Source organism: Mus musculus, chromosome 2 (assembly GCF_000001635.26).
Source record: "Mus musculus strain C57BL/6J chromosome 2, GRCm38.p6 C57BL/6J".
Classification (NCBI taxonomy): Eukaryota; Metazoa; Chordata; class Mammalia; order Rodentia; family Muridae; genus Mus; species Mus musculus.
Window position 1 is genome coordinate 103,436,288 of NC_000068.7, and position 26,187 is coordinate 103,462,474.

At 46.4% G+C, this 26,187-nt stretch overlaps 2 protein-coding genes across 4 annotated transcripts in view; one reads left to right on the forward strand and one right to left on the reverse strand.

Moving 5' to 3' along the window:
* Elf5 (E74-like factor 5) overlaps positions 1-14,702 on the forward strand; it is a 38,892-nt gene extending 24,190 nt beyond the window's left edge. For all 3 annotated transcript variants that reach the window (NM_001145813.1, NM_010125.3, XM_006498705.2), the window contains exons 3-7: positions 2,910-3,143; positions 6,514-6,564; positions 11,145-11,207; positions 12,618-12,813; positions 13,277-14,702. In NM_001145813.1, coding sequence (NP_001139285.1) covers positions 2,910-3,143; positions 6,514-6,564; positions 11,145-11,207; positions 12,618-12,813; positions 13,277-13,373 — 641 coding nt within the window. In that variant the 3' untranslated portion in view covers positions 13,374-14,702. The remainder of the gene's footprint in view (positions 1-2,909; positions 3,144-6,513; positions 6,565-11,144; positions 11,208-12,617; positions 12,814-13,276) is intronic.
* Positions 14,703-17,616: 2,914 nt separating this feature from the next.
* Positions 17,617-26,187, reverse strand: part of Cat (catalase) — a 31,250-nt gene continuing 22,679 nt past the window's right edge. Inside the window, exons 10-13 of the mRNA NM_009804.2 lie at positions 23,955-24,085; positions 20,563-20,670; positions 18,791-18,874; positions 17,617-18,534 (exon numbers count right to left, since the gene is read on the reverse strand). Of these exons, the coding sequence (NP_033934.2) occupies positions 18,469-18,534; positions 18,791-18,874; positions 20,563-20,670; positions 23,955-24,085 (389 nt within the window). The 3' untranslated portion in view covers positions 17,617-18,468. The remainder of the gene's footprint in view (positions 18,535-18,790; positions 18,875-20,562; positions 20,671-23,954; positions 24,086-26,187) is intronic.

The window sequence follows — 26,187 nt, forward strand, 5'->3', positions numbered from 1 at the left end:
AAAGCTGAGACCATGGAAACACTCCACCACCTAGTCTCTGGATGCTGGCTCCCCTCGTCCTGCCTCCACGTCCCTGGGAGCAACCATTTCCTCTCAGCTCTGGAGACTGTGGGAAGGGCTTTGGCTGACAGGAAAGCCAGCCACCATTGTAGTTGGGCCCCTGTTGCCTGCAAAGCCTGCTCTATAAGTGAGTTCCACCAAGGAGCCAGAGAGCGAGGCACTAGGCCAGCAACAGCTTCCTGGTGCCATAAATGCCCTCCCCCTACCCCTTCTCTAGATCCTTAAGGGAAGAAACAATGAAGTCTTCCTTCCAAACAAAATAACCATGCCATAGAACTGGAGCCGGGAAGGGAACAGAGACACAGAAAAACCTTCCCATGGAGAGAAGCGTGCTGTGTGCTGCACAGCAGTGCACCGATAGCCATCTCAGTCAGGCCCCAGTGCGGGACCAGCAGCCAAAGAATGTCAAGGATCATAAACAGCTCCCATCAGAATACCAGGAACAGCTAAAGACCTCTTAGATTTACTCAAGCCAGCAATCAGTAGATGAAAAAGCACAGACCGAACTCAGGAAGGGTCTGTTTTCTCAGGAGACCCTGCTCTCTGCCAGAAACCAGCCATAAGCCTGATCAGCCAGCTCCAGCCAGCAGTGGGGGATCACGGAAAGGGTAGTTGGGACAAACCATTCCCTCCATGTTTTCAGCCGCCAGGTAAAGGCTATAACACCAGCACTCACCAGCCTGGCAATGAAGGTTCTTTCATGTATGTGAATGCAAAATTCTGGTTAAAGGGCTGGTGATAAAAAATAGGTCATTTGCTACACATGTGTGCAGCTCTGGGCTCAGCTCCAGCCCCTCAAAAATAAATAAATAACTGTTTTTTTTTTTTTTTTAAATAAAACAAGTCTAGGATTTGGGCTTACCAAGAGGCTCATCAGTGGGAAAAGAGATTCCTAGAGCATTCTGAGTTTTAGAGGGAAACTGTTTTATCTTTACGAAATAGCCCTGTCACACCTATGAGGTAGGACACTGGAAGAATGAGAAACCCAAGAATGCCAATCAGGACTTGGCAACTCAAAGGCAATGGACAAGAGGTAGCCCCAGCAGACCAGAGCTGTATCTTAGCTGGGTTCATGAGCACCACAGCTCATCTAGGCACAGGAACAGCAGCAGAGGCAGGGGAGTGGCAATCACAACAGCGCCAGTGGCTGGGGAGTGTCACTGCAGAGGTCACTCTCTCTGTAGTCCACAGGGCCTGATCCAGTGACCTCAGCCTTGCTCTGTTGATTTGCCCCACCCCCATTCTTTCTTGATCTCTGCCTACCTCCCTCCTCAGATGTCACCTCTTTTCTGTGCTGATCCTCCAAGGACGAGCACAATAAGATGAGAGGAGGGAAGCGTTCAGATTGCAGTTCACATCCCACCTTACCGGCTGACAGTGGGATCTAAGGGAAGAGATTCTCCTCCAATCCCAAGCTCCTCATCTATCAGGGAACAAAGGCTAAACATGGCTGTCCACCATGAAGTCTTCCCAGGCAATATGTGGCATCGCACAGAGTAGGTGGATAGTGGTAACATTAATAGGATTGTTAAAGCACATGTGGGCTCGTTTGCGCTGTAGAACAACTCTGATATAGGTGATATAGTCTTCTCCATTTCACGAAGAGGGAAAGTAAAGTTCTCATTTATTGGATGAATGGACAGACAGACATGTTGGTGGGTGGATGGATGGATGGTTGGGTAGTGGATTGATACATGAGTACTTAGATACTATAGTGGCTACAAAAATTATTTACATTAGAGCTGGGGATAAAGTTCACTGGTAGAGTGTTTGCCTCAGCTGCACAGGTAGCTGTCTGCATTGACAAAGAACTTGACAAGTGCCAAGTCTCTCTCTCTCTCTCTCTCTCTCTCTCTCTCTCTCTCTCTCTCTCTCACACACACACACACACACACACACACACACACACACCTCTATTCTTATGTCTGCCTTTCTATTTGTCTCTGCTTGAAACATTGAGACAAGGCTTCTGAACACCTGGACAAGGTGCTACTGGTACATCCCAGCCTCCAAGTCAGGACAGCACCTACAACTGTCTGAGTGTCTACACGGCTCCTTTGAAGGAGTAGGCAGTCTGAGCTCAGGAGAAGATAAAACTTAAGCCATCACCAGGAACACAACGACATCAGTACAGTCAACTCCTCCGTGACTTCCTTTCTCCATAGACATCTGTTATTGTAGTCCAAGGTCTGCCACACTATGGGCAATAGCTAACTAGCCCAAGACCCTTGTAAAAGATGACTAGAGGCTATGCACAAATAGACAGCCATCCTAGCACCTGTCCATTAATGCCCAGAGACTCAGACCAGTTTCAGATAGAGTCTAGCAGAAAGAAGACATGTAGTGACTATTGAATCGATTGGTGATTTCCTAGACACCACTCTCCCTACATTATATCTCCAACTCTATAACAGCCGTGTAGGTCAAACAGATTACACTCATTTTAACAGCGGCGGAATCAGAGGCCTAAATATCTATGGGCCTTACCCAAAAGACAAGCGGCTAAACCAGGATTTGAACCCAGGCCTTCAGAACTCCGAGATTTTATTCTTGATATCATGTTACCTGGAGAATATTTTTGCTCTCTTTCTTTATTGGGTATATCATGTTAAGCACCAGAAAGAGATTTAGTAATTTCCTACCTGCCTCATACCCTCTCTGGTCCCAACAGCCATCTACAGAATCCCATCTCCCTGGTGGTCTCTGTAGAGAAGATAACCTGGATCCTTGTAAGTGCATGCCAGACCTAGAGCCCTTTCTGAATAGGGAACCTTTAACGATGCTAAGATAACTGGAGTATTCTTTGAGGACCCCTTGGTAACCTTTTACTTCTCTGTGCTCTGGTGCAGCCTGTGATTCCTACTGGACATCAGTGCACCCTGAATACTGGACCAAGCGCCATGTCTGGGAATGGCTCCAATTCTGCTGCGACCAGTACAAGCTTGATGCCAACTGCATCTCCTTCTGTCACTTCAACATCAGCGGCCTGCAGCTCTGCAGCATGACGCAGGAGGAGTTCATTGAGGCAGCCGGCATCTGTGGGGAGTACCTGTACTTCATTCTCCAGAACATTCGCTCGCAAGGTCAGTGTCAGCCTCGGGAGGAGGGCCTAGGACTGGGACCTGATATCCCCATAGGTGCTTCCTTACCCCGACTCTCATAATCAATTGGTATCAGTGCTCAGTCAAAACCTCTCCGTAACCAGAAGTTCTACCATCCTAGTGTTGAGAGTTTAGCCAAAAGGAAAGGCAAGAGCCAAGAAAGCAAATGGAGTAGGTTTTTTAAAAAAGAAAAGTAAAATTCAAAGCACAAGTAAGGAAGTCCAAAACCACGCTGGAAGCCTCAAATAAGGATGCTCAAAAATAACTAAACCATGAAAGATGGGGGAGGGGCGCTCTGCTTCATCCCTGACTAAGCAGAAAGGAAGACAATGAAATAGACCTTTTCTCTTCCTATTTCCAGAGGAGTCCAAAAATTACCACTCGAGTGCATTCCTTTCTGTCAAGGACCCAATGGCCAGAAGGTGGCGCCAGTAGCGTAGACACTGTGAGCAAGCGCTGCTTTTTTCAAATCACAAAGCTGTGTCCCAGTGATAAAGCCTCGGGTCTGAGAGGCTTCCCTCTGCGACAGCGTACAGGCCTGCTTCACAGGCAGTCCGGGCAAAGTGAAAACTCAGAATGACCCGCTGTGTTACTGATACAGTCCAGGCTCTTAGATAAGGAAGCCATAGGATTCTTTCTGCAAGAAGCGCCCCCTGTCCGAATCCCCAGAAGCTCTGTCTGCTAGGAGGATTGACGACCCTCCCTGAGCTTTGAAGGATTTGGTGAATGATTACCTGGCACGACATAAAAGTATGCTCTAAGTAGCAACTATTTGTATCACTAATATAACCAAGAGGCAGAAAAACAAAACAAACCAACCAACAAACAAACCAAAGCAGACACATCTATGCTTGATTCTTTACAAAAGGACTTTTGGAAAAGTTTAAAGTTTCTCTTGGAAAGGTTTCTTCAGGATACAGAGAAAGCAGGACGTTCCCTGCCACTGGAGAACCAAGCTGTCTGCTGGTCCCTGCTTTACAAGGATGCTGTGTCCAAAGAAGAGATTCCCATTTAGGCAGAGAAACCTCAGAGCACCTTCCAGCTCTGGGAGTCTACTGCTTCTATTTGTTCCTCCCATCATGAAGGACTGAGGACAAGAAAGCAGAGTGGGGCCTGGGGGGAGAAGCTGAGGCCTGTGCTGAGGGTGTGCACTCCCTGCATCTGGACAAAGCTGAATGTGTCACAACCTCTCTGGGAGAAGGAGCCTGGAACTCCATTAAAAACCTCCCAAGAGCCAGGTATGGTTGTACACAGCTTTAAACCCAACACGTAGGATACAGAGGCAGACAGGTTTCTGTGAGTTTAAGGCCAACCTGCTCTGTATCCTGAGTTTCAGGCCAGCAAGGTGATGTAGTAACACTCTGTCTTTAAAAAGGAAACGCTCCCAAGAGGACAATCTTGCTAAAAATTCCAGGGTCATGGAGAGGGCCATATTCCACCTTGGAAGGAGCTGAGGTTGCATTGCTACCTTAGCCAAATGCCACATTAACCAAGTTTGTCTCGAAGTCCCAAGCTCCTGGGCTAAGAGCTTCCACAATGGTCTCGTCTTTTCCTAGATTATATAAATATATATTTATGTGCGTGTGTGTGTGTGTATGGACATATACATATATATGTATATGTATATATGTATATATGTATATATGTATATGTCCATACACACACACACACACACACACACACACACACACACACACACATATGTGCCATTGACTCGGGAATCTGTAAAATAAAAATGAGTAAGCTAAACACTGGCTTTAGAGATGCTCCGCAGTTGAGAGTACACGCTGCTCTTCTGGAGGACCTGAGTTTGATTCTCAGCATTCACATGGGGTTGACTCCAACTCCAGGAGATCCAAAGCCCTCTTCTGGCTTACACACACACACACACACACACACACACACACACACACACACTAAAAATCTTACCCTCCTTTATCCCCCTTTACTATTTTTGAGACAAAGTCTTACTCTATAGCTCTGGCTGTCCTGGAACTAACAGAGATCTGCCTGCCTCTGCCTCCCAGGTCCTGGTTTCTGCCTCCCAGGTCCTGGGTTTAAAGGCATATGCCACTATGCCCAGCTAAAATATGACCAATAAGGAATCCCTGAGTGCCAATACCAACTCCAACAATGGGACTTTATGTCATTCTCTACGTCTAAAAATACCACTCCACCAACCTGCTCCACCCTGAAGCTCTCCCTTTAGGTCCCTCAGGCAAGTCTGTGTACATAAGCATCGTGACCGGAGTTTATACTTCAGCAGTTTGCCCGGGACACACTGGTCTCACTGTTTATCCTAGAATAGTCACCATTAGAACTGTCTTCCATTCTGAGGTTTCTACATTTGAACAAAAGTTATATTGTGGGTAACTATCTAGCTTGTGCCTTGTGCACCTCATAGTCTAGGGCTCTGCAAGAACAGGACACAGAACAAGGATACTTCAACCAAGGGAGGTGCTAGGAGGACCTCCAGAGCCCAGACTATGAATCATCTGAATCATAGATGTTGTAGAAAGATGTAAAGATCTGGAAGCATGGACGCCCTGGTCACCATAAGGAGAGATCAAGGGAAAGACTGGGGACCACAGAATGGCTTCTACAGTGTAGGACAAGAAATATCTTTCATCAGTCCCCTACTTGGCCCTTTGGCCAGAGTGTTCCAATTATGTTAGTAAAGAGATAGTACTCTTCATGATAGAGGACAAGTCAAGAATAGGTTATCCACTGACCTGTCCTGGTTCCTGGAAACATGATCTCCAGCCCAGCTCACCATTCTACAGAGTAAGGTACCAACACGGTCTCCAGAGAACTGAGCATTCAAGCAGAGCTATGTGCCCTTTGAGCTTCTTATCCTTCTCTTCCTTATGGCTATCACATCGCAGGCATTCTGATCTCCAAGGATTACAGTCCCATGTCAGAAACCATGGGCCCAGGGCCAGAAGAGAGCCAAGTGGGTGTTTAAGTACATATTCCACTAAGACTGACCAACAATCCAGAGAGCCAGTGACTGGCAACGCCATGCAGACAGCAGCAGTTCAGAGCCCACGTTTCCTGGATCCTAGGCAAGATTCACTCTCTAGAATCCAGTCAGTAGATCCATGCAGCCTCCTAGAATCCCTGGCGTCTGTTGTTCTTTTTAGATAACCTTTTAAAAAGTATGATGCTGTTGTATTTGGCTTCAGGGTGGCTTTATAAGGGCCGGATGGTGTCCAGGTTTCCCTCTGGGGAAAAAAAAGTCCCTCAGAAATGAGAGTCACTTCCCTTCCTCCAAAATCTCCTCTCCTGGTCTGGCCAGACCCCAGGATTGCATGAAATAGTTTATGAATCTCTCTTTTCCTTTCTTCCCCAGGTTACTCCTTTTTCAATGATGCTGAAGAGACCAAGACTGGCATCAAAGACTGTAAGTATGACATTCAAACTGCCCACAGCTGTGCCCGCATACTGGCCACTTGGGTTTGATCCTGATTTAACAACCACACTAGAAGGTTGATGAACCAAAAGCAAGCACAGACTTGGAGAAAGAGTAGAGAAAATGGGTTAAAAGAGTGTGACAGGGAAGGTGGGGTCTGTGGGACAATAACTCAAGTCCTCCTTAAGACTCCCTGTCTATAAAATATCAGGGCCCTTCAGGGCTGTGGTGAGTTTAAGAAGCAATGAAATTTGTGCCTGGTAAAGGGCCTTGTAGGTGCCTGCAGTGAGAATACTATAAAGCCAGTGCCCATTAGCCATGGTGCCAATGGCTTCCAGCGTTTACCGGTCCTATGGTTGCTGATATTTCAGAATAATCTAAACCCATTGCTAAGTCGTTGATAATTAAAGGATGGTGGAATAGGGGGATCTCAAATGACCCACAATCCCAACAATTAGTTCATGTCTGGAGATGGAGGCAGGGAACGGGAACGTTGGAGCTTCTGTTTTAAAAACATTTCTATGTGTTCTTTGAGAATTCCATACATGTATGTGATGTATTTTGATCATGCCTTCCAATGCTGATGTGCCAACTAGAGGCCACAGAGTAGCCAAAGAGGACAGGGTCCCATCCTGGAGGCTTTGGTAGCAATTGCTAGCTATCATGGTTCTTTGCTTTTTGGGTTTTTCTTTTTAAAGATTTATTTGTTTTATATATGTGAGTACACTGTTGCTGTCTTCAGACACACCAGAAGAGGGCATCAGAACTCATTACAGATGGTTGTGAGCCACCATGTGGTTGCTGGAAAATGAATTCAGGACCTCTGGAAGAGCAGTCAGTGCTCTTAACCACTGAGCCATCTCTCCAGCCCTATCATTATGTTTCTAAAGCACTTAGCACTGTGCCAGGTATAGAGTCAGGAGTCCTAGATATATGAGCTCACATGCATGCCCCATCTCCATTTGCATCTGAAGAAAACTGGGGTGCAGCAACTTTAGAGTAATCACAGACCTGGGACTGATATGAACATACATGCATGCGCACACACACACATGCACATTTGCATGCACGCATGCATAGCAGCTCCCAAGCCCTTCTATTTGTTCTTCTGCCTACTTGGTAGAGATCCAAGGTACCTGGGAGTTGTCTAGCTCCGAACCTTGCTTGACAGTGATCCATCACAGGGGATCTTCATTTGTTCCTACCCAAAGCCCAGCAAGCCTCGAAGCCATCCAAACTGGCCAAGCAGCAACAGTCCAGCCCTTGATCATTTTTTTTTTCTTCTCTTTCCACCTGTCCCCTCCCTCCTGCACTACAGAAATGTCAGTAGAGACCACACCATACCCAAGGATAGAGCTTACAAGCTTGAGTTCATGGCCAGCAACTCCTGCTCTTGAGTATCTCTGAGGCATGCTAGTGTGGGGTTGGGAGTTTTGAATGGACTGACAGTGTCATGAACAGGAGTGAGCTCGATTTTGAAACCCTGTCACCAGGCCTCCATCTTAGCTTCTAGAGGACACCTGATTAGGATTTCATGATGATAAACTTAAAATTTTAAGCTTCCAGTATCAAGGACAACCAGGCCCGCCCAAGCCTCAGTGACAGTAGCAGGAATATGCCTCCCCTTGTGCCACACCAGGTACCCCCGCTGCTTGGGTACTGTTGCTGTAAGGCTGGTGTTTGCAGACATGCAGCATTCCTTCACGGTACTGCAACAAACCAACAGCTCACCTTGGTGAAGGGTTTAATCAGGTGCCTGCCTTGAGACTGGCAGCAATGACGCCATCTCCTCTGCCTCCGCCTCTATCTCAACCATTAGATTAATCAAAGGAGAGAGATTTGGAACCTCCTCAACTCATGAAGGACTTCAAAGTCACCTGATCTGGAAGAGTAGGAACAGAGTAACCTGACCAGATGGATCTTCACGTCTCTTGTGTGATCCCTCTGCTCTGTGCCCACCACCTCCCCTCATCCCACCAAACAGACTCCATCCCAAGCACAAGGGACCACAGAGATGAAAAGCTTGCCCTTTCCCTGGCTCTCCTTGTAGTCCAGTGAAGGCTTCTTATCTGTTCGTAGTCAGTGACTCAGTGACTCGGCTTTGTTTATTGTTATGGCTCCACTTGCTTCCCCCGCCCCCTAAAAGATTCAGTAACACAATGGGGAAGTCTAGAGATGGGGATAGGCACACAGCACAAAAGAGCCAGTGACCGCTGCTCAGATCATTTGAGCTAAGTGCTCACTCGGTGCCTACCAAATACCTCCTGCAAAGGACATGACCTGCTTGTGAGTGTCAGCTCTGGGACCTCTGGGACGGAGGTGACAGGTGGAGAAAGAACACTGTACTCAAGTCCCAGCCTGGCACCTGTACAAAAATTTTAAACTCTCTGGGTTCCAAACTCTTAAATAAAATGGCAATAATGTGAGCATCATCCACCGTTGCTACAGGACTATGCTGCAGTGTATGAGGCCTCTAGTAAACACTCAGCACTTAATAAAATGCCCCATGAACATAAGAACATAAGTGAAGAAAAGCTGAGATAGGTTTTAAAGGAAGAAGAAACACATGGGTGCTTTTAGACCTCCAGGAGGTAGCCGGGGGCTCTAGCACAGGACATGGATGCTCTTAGATCTCTAGCCCAGGAGGTGGACTCAGGGGAGGCTTCTGAAGAGGTTCTGTGGGAATGAGAGTCTGCTGGGTAGATGTGAGGAAAGTCACTCCGACCCCACTGAAACCCGCTAACCTGAGATGAAAGAAAGGCGGGGAGCAGAAAGAGATAAGGCTAGAGGACTGGGGGGTCCACTTTATGAAAGGCCTGCTTAATGTGACAGCCTTCATTGTGGTGATACTACAAGATGTTCATGTGGGGAGTGATACAATCCAGTAGCCTAGAACACAGGACCTGGGCAAGAGTGTACACGGGACACCCTTTTTTCCCAAGATCCCTTGCGTATTCCTTTGTTTCATTAATACATATCCTAGACTATTCAGTCTGCATGATTAGTGTAGTGTAGTGGCTGATAATAACAGTTATTTAATACCTGCTGTATGCCTTGCACTATGCTAGGTGCTGAGGGAATACATAGGTAGAGGCAAATCCTGCCCTCTAGTGGACACAGACGGCAAAGCACACAAATCAATGTGTCATGTAGGTGCTCAAAGGCCAGAAAGAAGTAAATGAGAGATCTCAGTAGAGGCCCAAAGGCGCCGATGTGCGGTTACAATTTTCAAAGTGGGAGGAAGCCACTCCTGGAAGGTGAATCTTAGCCCTGACTGAGATGAAGATGTGAATACCCAGATAGTCAAGGAAGGGACAAAGGGCGACTGTAAATGCCCCACGGTGTAAGGTGCCTGCCTGATGAGAAAGCCCGTGTAGCTGAAGCAAAGTGACCCCAGAGCTGGAAGAATAGACAGAGACTTAAGGTGAGGCAGGAGCTGGGTCTGGTTCTAAAATTCTCTTTAAAATCCAAATAATTTCGGACAATGCATGTGTGAGTATCTGAGATTATCAATCAAAGCACAATGATATGCAATCCCTTCCAATACTGAGTTAACTCTCGCTTCCTGCATGAAGTCTCATCTCCTTGTTTTTGCTGGGTCCCTTCCAATCTGTTCTCCACACAGTCACAAGAGGGATCTTCTTAAAAGATGGGCTGCTGAGATAGAAATGTAGCTCAGTTAAGTAGTTTGTGTAACATGAATGAAGCCTTGGCTTTCACCCCAGCATAAACTGGAAAAGCCAGTCCAGGCCTGTATTCCCAGCACTTAGTGAAGAGGTGGAGGCAGGAGGGTCGGGAGTTCGAGGTCGTCCTAAACTACAGTGAGTTCAAGATCAGTGCGAGCCATCTAAAAGCCTGTCTCAAAAGAAGGCAGGGCACGGGGATCGCAGAATTCACTTTAATATAAAATCTCAAACCACCACCCAGCCTCCAAAAACATCACCTACCACTGTCTGCAACTTACATGGGTGTAGTGGTGCCTCCCGCTCTCTCCAGCCACAGGGTATGCAAGCTTCCTAGGCACTCTATGATAGACACTGCCCCCTCCACCTAAAACCTGCTCTCCCTCCTCCTCCCCCTCCTCCTCCCCTTCCTCTTCCCCCTCCTCTTCCTACTCCCCTCCCCTCCTTTCTCCTTCCTTCCCTTCTTCCTTCTCTCCCTTTCCACTCTCCCCCTCTCTCCTCCTCTCCCTCCTCTCCTTCTCCTCCTTCCCCTCTTCCTCCTCCTTCCACTGGTTCGTAATGTAACTCTCTCCTCCTGTGAGCTCTACCCTCAGAAAGAAGACACCCCTTACCTCATTCTTTTTACAGCGTCATGTATTGATCACATTTGAAGCGACAGGTGATTTGTCTGTTTCATCTGGGGTTCACCTGGCTCCATGAGCAGGGACTGTGCCTGTGTCCCCTCTCATGTATCCCTGTACGCACAGGCCCCAGGACTGAGCACTTCCATCCCATCCCTCCATCTCCTAACCACCCTAACGAGCCTCCTCTCACAGTGACTGCAGTTAAGTTCCGTTCTTTGGGGTGCAGCTTGAGGCTCCTCCCCTGCCACGGGTCCTTTTGTTTCAGATGCTGATTCCAGTTGCTTGAAAACAAGTGGCATCAAGAGTCAAGACTGTCACAGCCGAACAAGTAAGGGTCCAGACACCATTCCCCTTCCCTAAGGCAGTTCACCTTTGAAGCTAATCGTTTGAGGGGGGCCTGTCCCCTCCCCAGGGAGGCAGTGGAGAGGCTGGTGTTTGTTTCCATACATGTGACCAAAATCATGACTTTCACTTGGACTTGGAATTTTACGAATTAAAGAAATGTTCTATATTCTATTACTGAAGGAGGGCTTTGTTTCCTGAGCCATTCTGCGGCCTTCTCCTTGAAGTACCCAGGGGAAGAGGATAAAGGGATGGGAATGTGGGGAGTTGAGCGGTCCAGGAGCCTTTCCCAGCGCTGAGATCTGCCCGGGGCAGAATCTAGCCACTTAACCATTGGCAGTAGAGCAGGTACCTTATTGCACCTTTGACACCTACAGCAACTAAATAGAGTCTGGCATTCCCAGAGCCAGGAAATTAGGGAGTCATGGCCCAGATCATTCTTATCCATGCCCTAAAGGCACAAGAAAATGCCAGCTCCCCGTGATAAGTGAACTGCAGCATAGACATCTTCACACAACCCTCCTGCTCATCAGCAAGGACTGAGTTCATGAGGAGCTGCAGGGAATTGGGTAAATCTGGTGTCTCTGCACGGGGATTTTACCAGTAGTTATCAGAAAACAGACTTGTCCCAGCTTGGTAAGGCTCCATGCAGAGTGCTCCAAGTGAGAGTTGTCCAGCCCAGCAACAGTTCTTACAGGTTAATTAGTTACCTCTCTATATACATACATATAGATAAATATGTATATACATGTATATACATATACATCCTTCCCTCCCACCCCACTGTCTTTTAACACCTTTCATTTCTTTAACACCTCTCATTTCTTTTTATTCTTTTAAGATTACAATTACATCATTTCTCCCTTCCTGCTCCTCCCTCCAAACCTTCCCACATACACCTCCCCATTCTTCTTCAAATCCATGGTTTCTTTTTTCATTAATAGTCATTGCATTTACATATGTGTGTATATATATATGTGTATATATACATACACACACATATATATATATACATACATATATATATTCCTAAATATAACCTGTTCAGTCCATATAATGTTACTCGTATGTATGTCTTCAGGCCTGACCACCTGGTACTGGAAGCCAGTTGGTGTCCTCTTCCCTGGGGCACCTCTTCCACTCCCAGCACTCCTCAGTTGCCTGTAGTTCCTTGTGTAGCACTGCGGCCTCGTGGGCTTTCCCATGTCATTTGGCCTGTTCATTGGTGTCTTCTTTGTTCATAACTAGGCAATCATGCCAGTGAAATTTTATGGGTATTGCTTCCACTGGATATTACTAGGAGACACAATCTCTCTTAAAACAAAAACAAAAACAAACAAAACCCCAAAAGACAGTTCAAGTGGGGGCTCACTTTATTCTGCTCCTTCCCCCAAAGGCCTCCAAAGTTCTCACCTGTGGGAATTTGTCAGAGACTTGCTGCTGTCCCCTGAAGAGAACTGTGGCATCCTGGAATGGGAAGACAGGGAGCAGGGCATTTTCCGAGTGGTTAAGTCAGAAGCCCTGGCAAAGATGTGGGGACAAAGGAAGAAGAATGACAGGATGACGTACGAGAAGCTGAGCCGAGCCCTGAGGTAAGTGGGCAGCAACGGACGCAGTGAACCTGCAAAGACAAGTTATATAAAATAGCGGGGCCGGGGAAACCCACACTCTGTTCAAAGCTTCCCCTCCCCCGCTTCATATGAAAGGGTCACGAGCTAAACCTCTTCTTAGTTTCAGATGGGATTATGGGTGGTAAAGTGACCCACCATCCTTTTTTGGCCTTGGCAGCATTCCCTGGGGGGGATCACCCTAAACCCAAGCTGTGGTGCACACCAGCACACAAACGCACGCTCAACTGACTGTGGAGAGAGAGGTTCAGCCTGTGAAGTGTCTGGGAAGGAAGGGTTTAAGTGTAAGCTGATAACGGGTGTGAAAATACCAGGGTAAGTAGAGCCCGGGCTATCACCTGAGAGAGCCAGGAGTGTTTATATATGCTGTTGTTTTTCTTGTGGTGCAAACCTTCTCTGGATTTCTCTCCTTTGCTTGCTTTCACAGATACTACTATAAAACGGGAATTCTGGAGCGGGTTGACCGGAGGTTAGTGTACAAATTTGGAAAGAACGCGCACGGGTGGCAGGAAGAGAAACTCTGATGGACACCGGACACCAGGCTCATTTGATGGATTTCTGTTGTTGGAAACAATCAGATCAAACTAGACATTTGAAAGTCTCCCTCCTCCCCCTCCTCCCCCTCCTCCCCCTCCTCTTCTTCCTCCCCCTCCTCCTCTTCAAAACCTACAAACACACTGATAAAATTTCTGCATGTCTCAGCTTACATTTGAATTCAGTTGTTGTCTATTGGGGCGATGCCATCAGCCCTTAAGCAATCGTCTTCATCCCAAGGGGGAGGAAGGGATGGTCTTGTGGCAACTTGGTGTGACACTGTCTCCTTAATGAAGTGTTTGGAGCTAAGGGAGCCAGTGTTATGGGTGCTGTTTCACAAGAGGACCCGTTGCACCATTAAGACACACGATCCTCCCGTTCCAGGGGTTCTGAGCGGTCGACTGAGGCAGCTTGCCTGTGGTTAGTTTTTAGGAAAGGGTGATGTAAGACTTCCTTGCTTTAGATTTGAAATTATCACAGTTATATTCCATAGAAGAATTTTTAATTAAAAAAATTTTAGTGGCTAAGCCACTAAACTGGGACCTAATTGGATGTAGCCTAAGTTACTAATAAGTCTCTTAACCAGATCACCATTTCCAACCACTTAGCCACAGTCACTTGATCCACGGCCAATCCTTCTGAACTTAACATCCTTGTAGTTAGTCACCTTGGGAATTGCTACCTAGATTGTTACCCCCTTCACCTCACTGGTGGCTATCATCAGGTCTACAGTGACCTGATCAACAGACATGTGCATTAATTTCTAAATCACTGCTGTGCCTATGATTCAAACCGTCAGCGTGTTCAGTTTATTGATTCTCTCTGAGGTCGGAATTTATTGATTCTCTCTGAGGCTAAGACATTAAACCTTTACCAAGCAGAGAACGTCCTAACAAGCCACGATAGCCGAACACAGCATCGATCTCTTCTCTTTTCTGATGAATACTCAAACTTTCCAACATATTCTCTTCACAAAAGTAAAGACAGTGAATTTACATCAATCAACGTTCATGGGTTAAAGTCTGCACTGACATTTCCTTGTCTGCCGTTGCATGCCGTTGGCATGCAAGGTGTTAATGACCTGCAACATGGTGGAGTGCCCTGAACCCTAACTTCCCCAGAGTTGGGACTGTCTAGTGACCGGCACTGAATAGCAATGCAGGCTGAAGACCTCCAGGTTTAGAATTTAACCTCAAAAGTAACTTGTTTTTAAAAAGAAATGTGAATTACTGTAAAATAATCTATTTTTGGATTCGTGTGTTTTTCAGGTGGATATAGTTTATAAACAATGTGAATAAAAAATATTTAACATGTTCAAATGTCTGTGTCTTGTTCAATTCAGCAACCTAGGAACCTTTGATGGCTCATTTTCTAGTAGCTGGGACTTTAAAGAGTCCTCCAAAATCTAAGAAGTAAGAATCCTGACTGCTACCTTCAGGTATTATAAAAATTTCTACTACTGAATAAGGCTCATAGGACCAACAACAACATTTTTTTTAGATTTATATTATTTAATGTGTATGAGTGTCTTGCCTACAAGCAGATGGACCAAGTGCGTGCCTGATGCCCATAGAGGTCAGAAGGCTTCAGATTCCCTGGAGCTAGTCATGGATGCTTGTGAGCCGCCTTGTGGGTATGGCAAATGGAACTCTGGTCCTCTGCAAGAGCAGCCAGGGCTCTCAACTGCTGAGCCATCTCTCCAACCCCAACAAATACATTTTTGTTTTAAGTTCATGATGTTTGTGCTGTACTTTGCTTCTTTTAAGGTTATATGTTATTTCTTGGTGGGAATTGTCTTATTTAGAAATTAGACACACACAAAAACAACAACAACAACTTCCCTAGATAAAACCAAATAGATCTGAGCCTTAGATTTTTCAGTCTTTTTTGGCATAAATTTCTTGAAACTGAGCTGAAGTTGCATCTTGGGACAAGCACTTGGTCTCCTCTTCACACCTCTTAGATGTGACTCGGTCAGCTACTGTTCATGTTTGTTCTAGTTGGTTTTGTTTGTCCATGTTGGTTTTGGTGTTGGGTTTTTTCCGACATTTTAAATTTGGAGCCTGTGCTCTGGAGGTAAGTACTATGTTAAGGCCTGAAACAAAGCCCCAAATTGACTGTATCGTCTGAGGTCAGCTACAGTATATATATACACTCTTTGCCAAATAAGGGCACACTGGCGGTTTCCAGGATGTGCATTTGGGGGTTCCAGCTCTCAGCCCACCACACTCGTGGAAGCAGGTGTCCTGTGTAAAGATGTAGTCTAGGTTAGACTTCATCCAAGGACAGAAAACGGGAAATCATCCAAGCCTATATAAACAATGCCAATGAGAAATAAGAAAAGGTCAAAACACCAACCATGCCAAGTTTGCTTCATCAATAGAACAAGGAAAGCATACTTCCACTCATAAGGCTCTGCAGTACAGCTACCCACAGCAAGCTGTTAGAGTGCTAACATTACATTTACATTTGTTTAAAATACAAAGTATAGCTTTTAAAATCCACTCATGTTGTCCTTTCACACCTTTCAAAGCTCTCAAAGGGAGACCTTTCCCCTTTTGTCCCTCTTACCCTGTGATCACTTCAGGAACCGAGAAGCCAAGAAACAGCCGCACAGGTAAAACTTATTTCTAGACCAGTACAGTGGCTCTGTGGGCAAAGGCTCTTGCCACAAGCCTGGGGAACGGAGGCCAATGGCTGGGTCCCCTGTGGCAGAAAGAGGACCAACTCCCAAACACTGTCCTCTGATCTTGACATGTGCACCACACACACATGCATGTATGCACGCTTGTACGTGTGTGCACACAGGTACATCCATACTCAAAAATTAATAAAAAAAAAAAAGCAAAAGAAAATAAAAACTGTATCAGAAGAGAAAGTGGGGTGTGAGTTGGGGACAAACTGTGAGAAGGCCCCGGGGGTGGAGAGCTGGGGCGAGGGTGGGGGAGGGTGTCCTCCAGTGCAGTGTAGAATGGGGGTGCTGCTCAGCTCTAACTCACATCCCCTCCACGCAGCAAATGCTCCTCATTCCATGGCCTCAGCCTCAGCCAGAGAACTACCAGTGGGCATGATGTGAAGGCTTGAAAAGCACTCCCACGACCCAGATGGCTTTCTTGACTCTACCACCCCACTCTGGGTCTCAGCAGAGTAGAGATGTGTGACATTGCTGTACCAGCCAAACTGTCCCCAGCTGACACCAGCCTGGATCGGGCTGACTGAACCCAGGGCTGGCACACCACCACTGTTGTTTGAAACCCCTGGACCATACAGTGGCCATGACCATGTGCCTAGGCACTGATGTATACTGTCTCACCCCCACATCCTCCTTAGGATTCAACTGTGCAGCAATTAGGGTGTAACCTCAATACTCCAGAACGAGACAGGAAACAAAACCTGATGAGGGAAGCGAACCTTCTATCTTTGAAAGTCACCAGACGTTTCCACGGAAAAACTGAAGATACTTCATAGCGTTAGCCTGGCAGTTCTCACCCTGTGGGTCATAACCGTTAGAAAACACGTATTTCTGATTGTCTTAGGAACTCCCAACCATAAATGTATTTCTGTTGTTACTTTATAACTGTAATTTTGCTACTGAGAGGTGTCTCTGTTCCTAAGACCATCAAAAATACATACTACCCGACGGTTGTGACCCACAGGTTGGGAACGCTGGGACACATGGCTCTTAACTACCAGCTTATGTGAGAAAATAAACTATAGTAGGGCAGAACCGTAGCTCCTAACTCCCCGACGCCGTATTATAACCCATATGCAAATAACCTCCATCTCTACTGGCTCACGGCATTCATTTTTTTTAAGAGTTTATCTTACAGACTTAATATACAGAGAACTATAAGCACCTTCTCCAAGAGGAGTTGGGTGTAAACGGGTAGACCCACTTTCTGTGTCTACAGACAGACCAGTTTCAGGTCTGCTCAGATACAGGGGTAAGTGGTGGTAAAGAGACAGTTCGTATCTATCAGCCAGGGACCTCAGAGTCCTCTGAAGGTACAGGCAGCTGTGAGCTCACAACGCAGGCACTGGGTACCAAAGTCAGGTCCTCTGTAAGAACAGCACAGGTAGTTAACGTCTGAAGCACTCGCTCCAGTCCCAAGGGGGTTTAATTCTCCTGAAAAGCAAGCTAAGGAGCAAAGGATATAAGAACCTCCAAAGTCAGGACGTTGACTGCTGTCTCAGTGCGCCAGCAGGCCATCCAAAGACAGACACCATGGAGGCTCTGGCCGCTGGCGCTTTTATTGTTACTGCAGAGAGAGCTGGTAATCTCTACTTCACATTCCACATTATACAGAGCTGAAAGCAACCAAACACGGTCCTTCCATGTAGATCATTTTATTGTAAAAATGTAAGCAAGTACAAATCATCCTATGTGAAATCACTGCGTATTAACATCAACATAATCCAAGTGGGAAAAAACAAGAATCTGATTAGCTGCACAGCACAGCACAGCACAGCACCGCACAGCACAGGAATAAACATTAAGTTTCAACAGTGCTAAAGTTACTTTTGGAAGACATGATGCAAGTATGGTTTTGCTTATAAGGACCTTAGAAAAATAAAAAAAAAAATTCTGAGTGGGCCATCTTTATCATCTCTTCATGTGTGTGTATGAGTGTGTGTGAGTGTGTGTATGTGTGTGTAGTGTGTGTATTGCATGTGTGTGTGTGTGTGGTATGTGTGTTGTATTGTATATATACCAGACCATGAGGTAATAGGAGAATACACTATTCTCGCCAAGATTTTTATCTTGTCTAATCAAGTCATGTTTCTGGCTAGAACACCTTTCTTGTAATCATTTTAAATGTAGTCATTTAAATGAATAATCCAAACAGAAGTCCTATTAGATCCATGTTTCTGTTAAATGATTGCTAAGCCCTAACCTTTCATTTCCCTTCAGGAAACGGCATCAAAAGCATGGTTATCATTCACTCTAGAAGCCCGGATTATCGTTTTAAAGTCATCAGCGTGAGTCTGCGCTCCGGAGTGGGAGAATCCATCCAGCGTTGATTACAGGTGATCCTCAGGCTCGGCTTCACGAGAGGTCTCCTCAGCGGAGGCTGAGCACCGGAGTTACAGGTTAGCTTTTCCCTTCGCAGCCATGTGAGAGCCGGCCTGCGTGTAGGTGTGAATTGCGTTCTGTATCATGGGAAGAGAACACAGGACCAGTGAGTTAGGAACCTGGGATTTCTCTTAAAACAACTCAGAAATCCATCCACTGTGAATGAATTCAGTGTTGCGTAGGGGCTAAAATGAAGCGTTATATGTTGTGCCAGTAAGTCAAAGAAAATGCCTAGTAACTGCTGAACTGAGGCGATAATGGCACTGGAAACCAAGCTGTGTCTGACCCAGCCCAGCCCAGGCTCCTCTCCCAGCCACACCACTCAGGGCTCACCTTAGGCTTCTCAGCGTTGTACTTGTCCAGAAGAGCCTGGATGCGGGCCCCATAGTCAGGGTGGACGTCAGTGAAATTCTTGACCTGGAGTCAAAAGGAACTTACATATTAGCATCTCCTCACCCCTATGTGAACTGTCAGCATCTTGTGCTTACTGGTCAGGGGACGAAGGACATTTCAACAGGTCATATCAGGTTCTGGAGAAAGACCTGGGGGGTCCAGTATAAATTCTCCAGTCTATGGGCTGAGCTGCCTCAGAGAAGCCACCTCACCTATCTGAGTTTCCATGTCCCCCTCTGTAAATGAGCAAGACAATTATACTTATGTGGATCATAGAGACACATCTGGTCTTTATCCTCCATTCCTGGCACATGGATCCTGAAGCCTGTGGAATTTACTGTCGTCCGCGTACCACTGAGATGGTTCGTGGGAGGCTCAGTGAACAGCAGGACAGAGCTGGTACCAGACACAACGAGCATAGGATTTGAAGGTGGGACTTCCAATCCCACCCCGAGCCTACGGATGGTGTCCAGTCACCTCATAACTGATGACCTGGTCAGCCATGCCTATGTAGGGAGAACCCCATGAAAGTCCTTGTATGACAGGGCTCCCGGAGCCTCTTGGTAGGTGTCGGGAGGCTGGTACGGCTGAGAGGCATGAAAACTGGTAGCCCTTCCTCCCCATATCGAGCTCAGGCGTCTCATCCATTTGGTGAGTACTGAGATGCCCTTTATGATGAACAGATAATACTACATAAGGCATTTCCCTGGGTTCTGTGAGCCATGCTAGCAAATAACCAACTTGGCAGAGGCTCCTGTGAACCCTGAGACAGCAGTCGGAACTTTCATGTGCCAGCGATCTTGCGTGAAATCTAAAGTGGAAGGGTTCTTACAGGTTTGACCCCTAAATCTGCGGTTATGAAACAAGTTCCAGGGACTCCTGTCACAACTGGACTGAACTGTAAGACAACCAAACACCACCACAAGGGCAAGAACCTCTTATTGAGGGAGAAAACATATGACAGACCTCATAGGATATTACGGGGAAAATACACCTGAACAACTTGTACCAGCCGCCAATAAACAGCTGACCTCACAGTGGATACCCAACAAGCCAGTAATCTGTGTGAAAGGGCAGACTTGGCACTGCCTCGATTTAAGACCATGCACAAACGGTCCAGAAAGGCTACTCAGTTTATATTGAACGTTGTTCTGGGACAACCCAAAAAACTAGAAGCCAGAGAGAGGGCTCCAGGTAGCTCGATGAGCAGTCAGCTGACACACCGCAGCACCTCGACTCAGCCCGCTTCGGGGAATAGCTCCGTTCTTGCTCTAGGAGAAGCAAGCTTCTACTCTGTCTGAAGAAGAGTCGCAGACTCATGACGGTGAACCTGGATACAGGCTTCAAACCACAAAACCGGAAACAATACCTGTCATCCTCTGAAAGCTTCCGGGAGACAAAGCAGAGCCACGGCTGCTGTCACACACAGAACTGACTACAGCTGAACTGCACAGCACACACAAGAATTCACTCTAAACTCAACTGAATGTCTACACACTGGAAAACCAGATAACAATGAGTGTATGTATCACGCCAGACAAAACGCTGAGACAAGGTAATCGAACTTTGACTGAGAATTGCTGCACTGTCTACAAAGTCATCTTAGCTCAGGTAAACTAGAAACTGCTTTTCCTTGCAGGGTTCTCCCACACGGCTGCACTACCTCCATGAGCCAGCAGGTGTCACCCTCTAGCCATCAAAGCCAGACTCACCGCTTTCTTCTGAATGAAAAGCTGAGCGTCCTTCAGGTGGCCGGCAATGTTCTCACACAGGCGTTTCCTCTCCTCCTCGTTCAACACCTTTGTGTAGAATGTCCGCACCTGTTCAGCAACAAGAGAGCAATAAATAAATAAATAAATAAATAAATAAATAAATAAATAAATAAATAAATCAACCATTTTTCCATGAATAAAACTCCAAGAGTCTACATTAGAAATGCACAATTAAAAATCACATTAATATTATAATGAAAACTGTCATATGTGATGAATTAATTTCTTTTGCATTCATTTGTTGGTAATAGCTTGTAACTGGTTTTCTTCTCTGGGTGTCTGTGCAGGTGTGTGTGTGTGTGTGTGTGTGTGTGTGTGTGTGTGTGTGTCCAATTTTCTCAGGATTGGTTGCTGCCACTTAGCACCCACATGCTTCCAAGGAGCATGCTCCGTCTAGTGGGCAGTACTCTTTCCTGGTCATCGGCACTACGTTGAGACCAGCTGTAGCTTTCTGCAACCCACAAAACCTAGGACTTGAACTTTAACTTCTCGGAGGCATAACACCTTCACTAGAGGACACCCCCACAGGACGCATACTTCCCGAATACCTCCACTTGCTACGGGGACTCGATCTCATTACTGGAACCTAGAGATAACGTGTTTAGCTGAGCTGCAGTACCTTTGCAAAACATTTAATTCAGTCTGTCTATGGAGGTAGGAAGGTAGGCAGGGCTGGAGGGAGGGAGGGCTGGAGGGAGGGAGGAGGCAGGCCATCTATGACTTTTTTCTTTACATTTATTTATTTACTGAATGTGGAGAAGCCTGTGCACACATGTGCCATGTGTAGATGTGAAAGGACAACTTGCGGGTATCACTTCTCTCTTCTATGTGGGTTCCAGAGCTCAAACTCAGTTTGCCAGGCTTGGCTGCAAGCGCCTTTAACCACTGAGCCACCTCGCTGCCCAAAAAGTAATTTCTGGAAGCATTCCTAGTGGTTCACTGCAGCCAGCTTCTCACGGGAGCTCACTGCCAATCTTTCAGGGATTCGTTACCAAGCTACAGAGCTTACCGCACACACACAAAACTTTATTTTTTTTCTGCAGCTTTTCTGAGCTCTTGGTCACTAAGCCCTTGCTTTGTCCTCCAAGGCGTTTCTTTTTTAAAAAAAGAAAAAGATTTATTTCCTTTTATGTATATGGATGTTTTGTCTGCATGTATTAGAAATATACGCCACAAGTTTGCCCGGTGCCCAGGGAGGTCAGACAAGGGTGTCACATCCCATGAAACGGAAGTTTTGGATTGTTGTGAGCCACATATGAGTGCTGGGAATTGAGCCCTGGTCCTCTGCAAGAGCAACAAGTGCTGCTAACCACAGGGCCGTCTCTCCAGCCCCTCTTCGAAGCTTTTAATCTGTCTTTCTGATGTTCTTCATGAGAGGAGAGATCTGATATGAGCAAGTCCTCTGAGCCACAAGGCCAAGGGAATCATTTTTAAGGGAAAAACCATGAAGTTTTCTGGGTACTGGTCACAGGACTTTTATTATTGTTCCACTTCACTTTGAACCCATAATACCAGGATCATGGCTGGTTAAAAATTCGAGTCCTACATAATGATAAGAAAACTTCTCACTAAAATAAGAAAACATAGCATAACACAAAGCTCACATAGCAAACCTTAACGTACAAATGGCAGTCTCGTTTCTAAAGGAGTTGTGTGGGTTTGCTTTGTATCGATCTTGACCTCATACAAGCAAACCCTTGACTGCCAAGGCTATCCTGCAGTACATCGAATTCACCCATATCTCTAAAAATAACCTACTATAAAAGGCTTACCTAAATGTGCTATATATCCCACAATAAAATAGAACTAGCCCCCCCCTTTCAAACAAAAACATCTTCACAGTGAATCCAGCTATGTATTTATAAATATTTCACTTGGAATCTACATTTTTAAACTGAGAAAATAAAAATAGGTTCTAACTGAATTTAAATATCAATTTACAGAAAGCTCCCACAAGGGACTCCAGAGCAACTACCTTCTCATTCTTTGGCTGGGTGTGGTGGAAGTTACACTGAGCGAATCCCAGCCCACACCCGGGCTCCCAGAGCATCCACGGGAAAAGCCCTTGGGGCAGCCATTCATAACTGGAAACAGGGTAAGCACCTGAGCCAGGGCAGCTAGCAGTAGGGTGATCCGAGACCAATGATACAGTCTGGGGTAAGAAGACTATCGGATTCTCTCAACTATGACGGGACTAGAGTGAAGGGTGCTCAAAAAGAGAAAAGCTAAGGAAAAAAAACAGCAGAAAAGAGAGTAGGCCAGGTGTGGGCGTGGCCAAACAGCAGAAGTTGAGAGGCAGAGGAGAAAAAAAGGGGGGTGAGGAGGCAGTGCAGTGGGAACAAGCAGCCAGCAGTGGAAAGCGGAAGTGAACCCCCCCCCCACTCCCTGAGAACAGCAGAGCCGGGTGCCCAGGAGCCCTGAGAGGAACCCACACACTCTCGATGCCAGTTTTGTTGTGAGTTTTCCAGGATTAGGATTCAAACCCAAGGCCCTGTCTGTGTAAGGCTAGCAAAGTACCATTTTCCTGGTCGTCAGTGGCCGTCTCGGATCGCCAGGTCTAGTCCCTGGAAACTGAGTTCCTCTGCCAATAGACTTGCTCATTTCTTAAATTCCCAGGAGATCACTGTCCCCAGCATCGCCCAATCATTTCAATAAAGGCTGGGGGTGGGGGCTGAGAACGAGTCCTGATATGTGAAATGGACAGAGTAGCCAGACAGCTCTTTGGCTCTAGCCAATAGAGACTGATTTGTTAGAGCTAAGTCTTCTTTGGATTCAATTCAAGGTGCATTAGACACTGTGATGGTTTGTGTATGCTCGGCCCAGGGAGTGGCACTATTAGAAGGTGTGGCCTTCTTGGAGTGGGTGTGTCACTGTGGGTGTGGGCTTTAAGACTCATCCTAGCTGCTGGGAAGCCAGTATTCTGCTAGCAGCCTTCAGATGAAGATATAGAATTCTCAGCTCAGCCTGCACCATGCCTGCCTGGACGCTGTCAGCTCCTGCCTTGGTGATAATGGACTGAACCTCTGAACCTGTAAGCCAGCCCCAATTAAATGTTGTCATATGTAAGACTTGCCTTGGTCATGGTGTCTGTTCACAGCAGTAAAACCCTAAGTAAGACAGACACCTTAAGAAGTGGCCAGTAAGTCCGATGTGATGGCATGCGCCTTTAGTCCCAGAACTTGAGAGAGAGAAGCAAGGAGGGCACATAGGAGTCAAGGCCAGCCTGGTCTATATAGGCCAGCAGAGCTATATAATGAGACTAATGGCACTCGTTAATGAGGTCTGACAAGAAAAACAGCCAAGCTCCCAGGAGGAGCCCAGAAAGCCATTACCTGAGTGACATTGTCTTCATTAGCACTGTTGAAGCGTTTCACATCTACAGCGCACTGGACGCTGTGCTCCAGGGCTGAGCGCTGCTGCTCTGGTGCGCTGAAGCTGTTGGGGTAATAGTTGGGGGCACCACCTTTGAAAAGAAGCAGAGACATCCTTAGAGATGTCATCTTAGTCATCCTTAGTGAGTCATCAATCTGGGAAGGAGAGGCCCACAGCAGTAATCAAACACACATACATCAGGCACCGATGTAAACACATCACATGCTGGGAAATGATTCTCTCTCCTCAGGTCTAACTACAGGCTCGGGGACACTGCCCTGCCCACAGGCACGTGTGGGCTGCCTGAGTAAAGAGATCTCAAATGCCAGTCAACACTTCAGAGGTCCTTGTCTATAACACCGCCTGGTGCTTACCTGCACCAGGAAGTTTCTTCAAAGATGTGACGTAGTTGTCTCTGAGATCAGGCCCAGAGACACCGGGGGATCTGATCGTCTCATTTGGATGTAGGCTCCATCTAATCGTTGACTCAACTGTACAGAGCAACCTAGTTCTATCCCCTCATTCCCTGGCCAAATCTGAAGCTCTGAGATGTTCATAGCTGGTGCATTGTTGGTGGGGCAGGGCTAGAAGCCTGCACTTCTGTCTGTTTCAATGAGGAAACTCGACAAAACTCTTCCTCGCATGCCTTTAAGGCTTTGGAACATCTCTCCTTAGCTTATTCTAATGTTCCCCTCAATTCTATTTTTACTTTCCCCACTTGGAAAAGTTAAAAAATAAATCTGTATTTGTAATATGCTAGCTTTCATTTATCTTAATTTTTTTGGACAAAATACTGGCAGATATAATTATACATCCTTCATGATTCTGAGATTAAAAAAATAAAGCTTTTCTTTTTCTCAGCTTGGCATTTTTTTATTAACTTTTATTTACTGTGCATGTGCAGGTTTACTTATACCACAAAACCCGTACGGACGTCAAAGAGCTGCTTGTGAGAGTCAACTCTCTCCCTCCATCCACCATGTGGGTCCCTGAGAGTGAACTCAGATCTTTGAGCTTGCAGCAGGTTCCCTGAGCCCTCTGAGCTACCTCACTGGCCCCTTGTTGTGGTATATTTACTTTCCACATGGCACGCTGCCGCTTTGGCTGGTATCAGCAGAAACTTGACTATGGGAGCTCACACTGCCCGTACAGAACGCTGCCTAGGCTAAGGAGTGGCTCACAGGAAGCAGCCTGTGACTGGAATGCTTCGTGGCTCTCCGACAGGACAGATTTTCCACTATGGATAATTAGGAGATGCCACCTAACACAGTGACCAAGGCACCAAGGGTGCATGCAGGGCAGAAAAAAAAAAGGCCATATACCATTATGGCGATCGGTTACTCATTTCAGAACGTAGCCTTGGGGTAGCTGTGTCGCTACGGCAAGGAAAGACTTCAACAGCTAACCACCACAATATTTCTTCACTAGGAATTCACCCTTTGAGAGGTTTTTAATTCTATTTTCAAATACATCCTGACCTTTACCCAAGAGTGGGAGTTGTCTTGGAGGCTCTGGCAACTGGAAACAATTAAGCTCTTTCATGAGAATTTCCAGAGCACAGCACAAACGTGCTCTAAAATCAAGCAGAGGACTTCAGCGTCAACCCCAGAGCAACTTTCTCACAAGTGTGCCAGCGGGATGTAAACACGAACTAATTAACTATAAACTAAGCTCAAGAGAAACAGGGACATCTGTCGGTGCCAGGCACAGCTGCAATAACAAAAAGGCCACAAAAGAAGGAAAAAAACATCAAAGTCTCGAAGACCGGAAAGGCAAGATTTAGACACAGGAAGTGTCAACTACGACGACTCAGGCCCATGCCTCCAGAGTCTTAAGGGAGCAGAAATACTAGACCTACTCAGTGGAGTTTGGCAGAAAGCATGCGCAGTCAGTAAACGCCAGGGAGGCCTGGGAGTTAAGGACAGGACAGCAGAGCACAAAAAGCATGTGCAAAGCAACTAAATGTGTAAAAATGGCGCCTGAAGGAGCACTGCAAGAAATACTGAAAGATGCGATTGGCCTGGCCTCTGGGTGTTAGAACTATTACATGGGTGTTTGTCCTCTATATCCCAAGTTGCCTTTAGAGTACACATATTCTTTGTTATTGGAGGTGTACCCTCTAGTATACGATATGTTTGATTTTTGTACAGATAGCTACTGTTTCAAATAGACTTCACTGGTCAAACTTCTTCA